General features: G+C 43.1%; 1 protein-coding gene across 2 annotated transcripts in view; it reads left to right on the forward strand.

Annotated features, from left to right (window-relative positions):
* The window catches only part of capns1b (calpain, small subunit 1 b), an 11,079-nt gene extending 4,202 nt beyond the window's left edge, over positions 1-6,877 (forward strand). For both annotated transcript variants that reach the window (XM_026299187.2, XM_026299188.2), the window contains 10 exons: positions 26-80; positions 196-232; positions 395-487; positions 4,607-4,664; positions 4,855-4,919; positions 5,147-5,215; positions 5,325-5,403; positions 5,497-5,613; positions 6,092-6,150; positions 6,536-6,877. In XM_026299187.2, the coding sequence (XP_026154972.1) occupies positions 26-80; positions 196-232; positions 395-487; positions 4,607-4,664; positions 4,855-4,919; positions 5,147-5,215; positions 5,325-5,403; positions 5,497-5,613; positions 6,092-6,150; positions 6,536-6,562 (659 nt within the window). In that variant the 3' untranslated portion in view covers positions 6,563-6,877. The remainder of the gene's footprint in view (positions 1-25; positions 81-195; positions 233-394; positions 488-4,606; positions 4,665-4,854; positions 4,920-5,146; positions 5,216-5,324; positions 5,404-5,496; positions 5,614-6,091; positions 6,151-6,535) is intronic.
* The last annotated feature ends 655 nt before the right edge of the window (positions 6,878-7,532 follow it).

The following is a 7,532-nucleotide window of genomic DNA, read 5'->3' on the forward strand; positions in this document are numbered from 1 at the left end:
TGTTTCTCTGCATTCTCTCTGACAGACACCAAAATGAACCTGGGCTTAGGTATAATCAAAGGCATCATCAAAGTTGCCAGGTGAGCAGGTCTTTGTGCTAAGCTAGGCTAAAAAACACTTCCTGGTCCTGTCTGAACTGGACCATCCTCTGTCAGAGCTGCTGTCTGACTCCTCCCCTGTTTTTTCCTCCTGCAGCAACCTTGACCCTGCTCAGTTTAGTACTTCAGACCCCGTAAGTGCCAACACCAGGAAACTGTGTTCAACAAGTCTCTCAGAGGAAGATTTCATAAGCAAACAAACAGTAAACGTCTAAAAGTGTGAGTGTGACAGCTAACAGTGGCTCTTTGTGTGTGTGTGTGTGTGTGTGTGTGTGTGTGTGTGTGTGTGTGCACAGCCTGCACCTCGCAGACATGCCAACCTTGTCGAGGCCAGTGAGAGTGAGGAGGAGAGAAATTTTCGGAGGGTTTTCCAGCAGCTGGCCGGAGAGGTGAGTCCATGATCCTCCTGGTAGGTTGTTTCATCCTGTGTCTGTTCACACTGACTCAGTTAAATAGTTCTTGTATCACATGACACTGATGTATCCAAGGAGCTCAAAGGATGCACTGCATTATCACCACTCCTTCATCTATTAGAAACACTGTCAGCACTGATCAGTAGGTGATCAGTGTAAACAGGCTGCTCCAAAAAGACACAGTCTCAGGTAAAGGATGAACAGAAAGTGTTCACCTGATTTCACCTGTAATGTTTTCTTCCTCTGCATCTTGGTGCTCAGAAGTTAACTCTGGTCAGTGTGTGGAATTGACGCATTGTGTCTGTGACAACTGGCACTCGGCTCATCAACATTTTAAAAAAGTATGGCCCTCGCACCTCCCAGTGCATTTCAACCCCAGCTCCCCCTGAGGCCCAAAAAGAGCAGGGTAGTAAGTGCAGGTCACTGATCAACAGCAGCTGCACAAACACAGGACCCAGACTGAGGCTGCAGCTGCAGGTGGAGGAGCTGGGAGTCCACACTCTGACCACAGACCGATGGCTGACGGAGGAGAGACCACCCATCATGCAGTGCGGCCCTGAAATCCATCCCTGGGCAGTTTAACACCCACCCACACCTTCAGTCATGTGACTCTAATGAACCACATGATGGCAGGTGGAGTAATGAGCTACATGTGACTATAACAGCCCTGAAGAAGGTGAATTCCTGGGAGCTACAGAAACTTTAAACCGCTGAAACCTTCAGGTCTTTGGATCTGTTTGATAATGCTAATATTATTATTGTTCCTCAGCTGAGCTGTCTGAGCTCATCTGAAGCATCAGAGGTGATTTGGCTGTTCGACAAGTTTTTGTTTTTAAAAGTCTGTGTCAGTCTGTCTGGTTTCACCTCATCCCACACCTGTCTGCCGCCTACCTGCTGCATTACAAAGTCCAACCTGCACTGACCCGCCCACTGCTGGGCAGGTTCCACCGTTCACACCTATTCTCAAATATTCACGAGATGAACGTCAAACAAAGAGAAAAATGTGCAGCTTAACCAAAAGTCTCCCCATCATCTTCCAAACAGATCTGTGCAGGACCACTGAATGGACTCCAGTCTGTGATGAGCTGACACCACCTCATGTCAATCAGGAAGCCTTACAGTGCCGTCTAAAACACTGGCCTGTGAAATTAAATCAGAGAGCTGGGGAGAATCCAGAGTGGAAATGAAAGACTGTTCTTGTTGTCCTTGTGGTACAGAATGTAATGCACAATCATCCCAGTCCCACCGGTTATCTTTCTGCAGCACTTACTGTGTATTCATATTGAACACAGGACTGTTTTGCTGTTGAACTGTTGTGTAAGTGAATCAGATGTGGGTGGTGGATGGGTTCTGACAGCAGAGGCGAGATGTAACACTACACTGAAAGGCTCGTACGCTCAGAGTTCTGCACCTGAGATCCTGTGAAACCAGTGGAAGCAGTAGAGTCGGCTGCAGGGCGTGTTGCACAGAGATCTGCATTGCTGCCATTGTCTGTCAGGGCGGTACACCGTGTGACTCAGAGGGGTGTGTGCACCAGTCAGACCAGAACTCAGCCTGCATGTGCAGTGTTCCCACATTGCGGAAACAGTTTTGGCGAATGCACCAAGCGAGCAGCTCTCATCGCTGCCATGTCGTAATCTGGTATCCAGCTCACATGTTGTCTGTGACGATCCTCAGTCGTCCAGGGGAAGTTATCTAGAAGCTGAGTCATGGACCTCTAGTAGTCAGTCCAGTCTAGCTCTCACAATACATCCACGACTTCCCCTTTAATTTCCCAGATGCCTTAGGGCTGTTAAGATAATCCCTGAAGCTCCTTATGAAGACTGATTCCCTTTGTGAAACACTGAGGCATAGTTTTTTAGCTTGACCAATCAAAGAAACATCATCATTATCTTGTCCCACATTTTAGAAACTTTGACTTGTGAATGCAAAGTTGTAGAGCTCTGAACAAAATTACCTTTTCACAGGTTTACAGTACAGCACATGTAATCCACCTGGCTCACACAATGAGGGCTCCTCATTGTTAACAAGGCCAGTTAAGTGCAATACGAAGAGCTATGTGCTTAACGTGCAGCAACTAGGCTAACTCCCCAGAGAGCAGTAGGTAGCGGCACACATAGTACACACCCATGTTAACGTCAAGCAGGTCTAATTTAGGAGGGATTCAAATTTCACAGTATCTCTAAAGAAATGAAAAAAACACCTACAGTCGTGAAAAAATTAGGACACCCTATGAAAGCCTGTATATTTTTGTAACATTTTTGGATATATGGATATTTAATCTCAATTTAACAATACTGAGAGATTAAAGTAAGATAACAAAACAATTAAAACTGAAGAAAAGACTTTTCAAGATCTTCTGTAAATGTAATTCTACAAAAATGCATATTCTAACTGAGGAAAAACATAGGACACCCTACCTCCTAACAGCTAGTGTTACAACCTTTTGTTGAAATAACTGCAGTGAGACGCTTGTAGCCATCTACCAGTCTCTGACATCGATCTGAGGAAAGTTTACCCCACTCCTCAATGTAGAATTCTTTCACCTGTGAGATGTTTGAGGGGTTTCTTGCATGTACAGCCTGTTTCAAGTCACCCCACAGCATCTCAATGGGATTAAGATCTGGGCTTTGACTCGGCCATTCCAGGACTCTCCATTTCTTAGTTTTCAGCCAGTCCTTGGTTGATTTACTGGTATGTTTTGGGTCATTGTCGTGTTGCATGGTACAGTTCTGCTTCAGCTTTAATTTTCTGACAGATGGTCTCACATGTTCCTCAAGCACCCTCTGATACACAGTAGAATTCATGGTGGATTCTATGATGGTTAGCTGACTAGGTCCTACTGCAGCAAAGCAACCCCAAACCATGACAACCATACCTCATACCAACTCCATGCTTCACAGTTGGTATGAGGTTCTTTTCCTGGAATGCTTTCTTTGGTTTAAGCCAAACATGTCCTCTGTTCTGGTGTCCAAATAATTCAATTTTGGACTCATCTGTCCAAAGAACATTATTCCAGAAGTCCTGGTCTTTGTCAACATTCCTCTGGCAAACTTCAGTCTGGCCTTGATGTTTCTCTTAGAGAGCAAAGGTTTCCTCCTTGCACACCTCCCATGCAAGTTAAACTTGTGCAGTCTCTTTCTGATTGTAGAGGCATGCACATTCACATCAACAGTAGTCAGAGCCTGCTGTAGGTCCCGTGATGACATTTTAGGGTTTTTGGAGACCTCTTTTAGCATCTTGCGGTCTGCTATTGTGGTGAACTTGCTGGGACGACCAGACCTGGGCATGTTGGCAGCTTCCACTTGTAGACTATTTTCCGGACAGTGGAATGGATGATTTCAAAATCTTTTGAGATCTTTTTAAATCCCTTACCAGACTCATAGGCTGCTACATTTTTTTTTCTGAAGGCCTCAGACAGCTCTTTTGCTCTCACCATGGTGCTCACTCTCACTTCAACAGTCAGGAGTACACCTAACTAAATGTCTGAGATTTAGAAAGAGCAAGCCTCATTCAAAATTCTGAGGATTGATCTACTAATCATGTGCACCTGGTGTGATATACCTGTGTGTGATTTGAGCCATTTTAAGTGGGAATAAATATAAGGGTGTCCTAACTTTTGCCTCAGTTAGAATATGCATTTTTGTGGAATTACAATTTACAGAAGATCCCCTCTTCAGTTTTAATTGCTTAGATATATTACTTTAATCTCTCTGTATTGTCAAAATTGAGATTAAATATCCATATATCCAAAAATGTTACAAAAATACACAGGCTTTCATAGGGTGTCCTAATTTTTTCACGACAGTAATAATTAGATTTTATCAATGTGCACGTAATAACTGATGGATTTTCTTTTCTTTCCAAAATTGCTTTCATTTACAATCATTCTACACTCACACCCCCTTCCGCCCTCTCCCGTAAAGATGCATCAATACCAATCACTGAGTGTTCACACCACTAATGTTGTCATTTTTCAGCAGTGAGTCAGAACAGATTTAGTATGAGTCACAGTCAGACCAGCTCTGACTCACTGTGGAGAAAAAGCAGTCAGAATACAAGGTATGACATGCGTGTGTGTGTGTGCTTTATCAGGACATGGAGGTGAGCCCCAAGGAGCTGATGAACATCCTCAACAGAGTCATTACCAAACGTGAGGCTGCTTTTCTTTTTTCTTGTGTGAAAAGCTTTTGCACAAGGACCTGACCCGTGTACTGATTCTGTTTTAATGTTCCTGGCCTGTCAACATCTCCAGTGTTTCTTACTAATGTATATGACATTGACCACCATTTAATATGTAGCTAAAATTACCCAGACTCAAAGTTGCTAATCTGCTGTTTCAGATTCAGGCTTGAAGACTGATGGTTTCAGCATCGAGTCCTGCAGGAGCATGGTTGCAGTCATGGACGTATCCTTCCACAAAATATAGTGCTAACACAATGTAACACAGAGTGCTGCTGTTTATCATTAGTAGTGTCAAAGTAGTAGTTTCAGTAAAAGTAGAAATAGTGGCAGTTGAAGTAGTAGTAGCAGTACCAGTAGTAGAAAGACTAGTAGGAAAATCACAATCAGTTTACAAACAAAAGTTTGCACTCACTGAGTCCTGAGTTTGACCTTTGACCCCTCTGCCTTCAGAGTGACAGCACAGGTAAACTGGGCTTCCATGAGTTCAAATACCTGTGGAACAACATCAAGAAGTGGCAGGTGAGCTGAGTGTATCAGTGTAGGCCAACAGGCTGTTTTGCTGCGACAGACTGTGAGAATATGTTCCTGCTGTTTGCCTCTTGTTTATTTCTTTGTTTATTGTGTCCAGGCCGTGTATTTATCCTATGATAGCGATCATTCAGGGTTGATCAGTGCTGGTGAGCTGCCAAACGCCTTCAAGGCTGCAGGTGAGAAGCTCTGCCCCGTGTTTGGACAGTCTCTGCAACACGAGCAGGGTCAGGGTTCGTGACGTTTCAGACTAAATGTGTTTGTGTGTGCAGGTTTTCCTCTGAATGATGAGCTCTTCAAGCTGATCATCCGTCGCTACTGCGATGAGACAGGCAACATGGACTTTGACAATTACATTGGCTGCCTGGTGCGACTAGACGCCATGTGCAGTGAGTCTCACTATCATATTTACTGAATGAGCAGCTGATTTCAATTTTTTAACCCAAGGTATTCTTCTTTCTGATGCTCATGTTGAGTAAAAATGCAGGTTTTTCTAGGTAAATCAATTTTGAACATCTATAAGACTTTAAAAATAAAGTTCAGAAAGTTTTGCTTAAAGTTGATTTACAGATTTACTTTCTAATTGAATGTTCTTTTATGTTTGCAAAGATGGAGTGCTGTCAACAGGCCTGTAATGTTGAAAGTTTAAAAGAACTTTTCAGTGAAATTTGAGGCATAATAATTATCTTGTTTTTTCTGCCGTATACATAACAGGATGTTACAGTTTATCTCTAAAGTGATTCTGTTTTAATAAAGATCTGTGGACTGACACATTCCTCATAAAGGCATAGCCATCTGTTTTCACCTCTTTACATATTCATTCATTCAGTCATTAACGGTGTTAACTGATTTCTGTGTGTTCTGCAGGAGCCTTTAAGACCCTGGATAAGGACAACAGTGGCTCCATTGACCTGGACATCAAGGAGGTAAAACACAGTTTAGTTTGTGTCACTGACGGGTTGAAGGTTTGACTTCCCAACGTTAAGCTACAGAAAAACGAGCTCTGATTAAATTGGCGATCGTGCCTATGGCAGTGTAATTCTGCAGTGTATTCCCACATTTAATGTGTTTATCCAGTTTGAGATCTTAGTAAATACAAGTTGTATTAAAGACCTAATTACTTACTGATTTTCCAACCGGATAGGCAAAACTGACACGACTGTGATGATTTTCTCTGTTTGGTCAGTCAGAGAAAAATTCTTAGACTGGTCTGAAGTAGGAAATCACCTCCCTGCTCTTTGACGAATATTTGTGCAAACATTTGAAAGCAGAGATGCAGTGACACTGGTTCTGTTGGGTTCTGTCTCACAGTGGCTTCAGCTGACCATGTATTCCTGAAGGGACAGAGGGAAGCTGCTCCACAACATCAACTCCTCTTCTCTCACTTCATTCCCTTCACTGACTCCTTCCCATTGATGTGCGCTCACACCCATCTTCTCCATGCTGATGGCACCAAAATGGCAGTGCAGAGCTAAAGTCAGGGAAAAAACCAACTTGGACCAAAGCGGAGCTGATACTGCTGTGGCACCGTCCTGCTCAACATCTATATGTTACAGATTTCTAGATTTTATGGCAAATTTGAAAAGTTTTTTATTGTGTGGAAACTGTTTGCGGATTTGACCAGAATAAAGTGACACAAGTGACATTTGGCCAGTTTGTGTGTGTGTGTGTTTCATTTTCATGCAGCTTGTCTTTGTCTGTTTGGGTTTGTTTTTTCCAAATCAGTTCAGCAGCAGCTGTCACTGCTCAGTCTAGCAGCTCCTCATTATTCCAAACAAAAAAGGAAACCAGCATTCGGAGAACACAGAGCTCCCAGTTTGACCTAAAGACTCCCAGTGAGGAGTTGAAACCTTCACCTGACAGTGACAGAAACCTTCACCTCAGCGAGGAGGCCTGGTTGACCCCGTTGCTAGGTGACGCATGATTTTAAAAGCTGTGATTGGCTGATCAAAGTCTATATTTCATCAATAGGCCAAATCTATTAGTTTTGTGTAATGAATGTTGTATACATTAACAGTACACAGCAAAATCACCAGTATGAAATAAATGACAACATTATAACATTAAAAAGTGTAAATGTTTCCACTGTCACCAGTGAACACATTTTAGTCTTGATTTAACACAATAGTTGTTATATTCTTGTTTTCACTCTGCTGGGAATATTGATTAAAATATGAAAACACTCTGTAATATGAATAGCCAGGCTCTCTCCACCTTCAATACCACGACTGAGTTGAGGCCCTTGAGCAAGGCACCAAACCCCCAATTGCTCCCCGGGCGCCCCAGCAATGGCTGCCCACTGCTCCGA

This window comes from Mastacembelus armatus, chromosome 13, assembly GCF_900324485.2.
Source record: "Mastacembelus armatus chromosome 13, fMasArm1.2, whole genome shotgun sequence".
In the NCBI taxonomy this organism is placed as follows: Eukaryota; Metazoa; Chordata; class Actinopteri; order Synbranchiformes; family Mastacembelidae; genus Mastacembelus; species Mastacembelus armatus.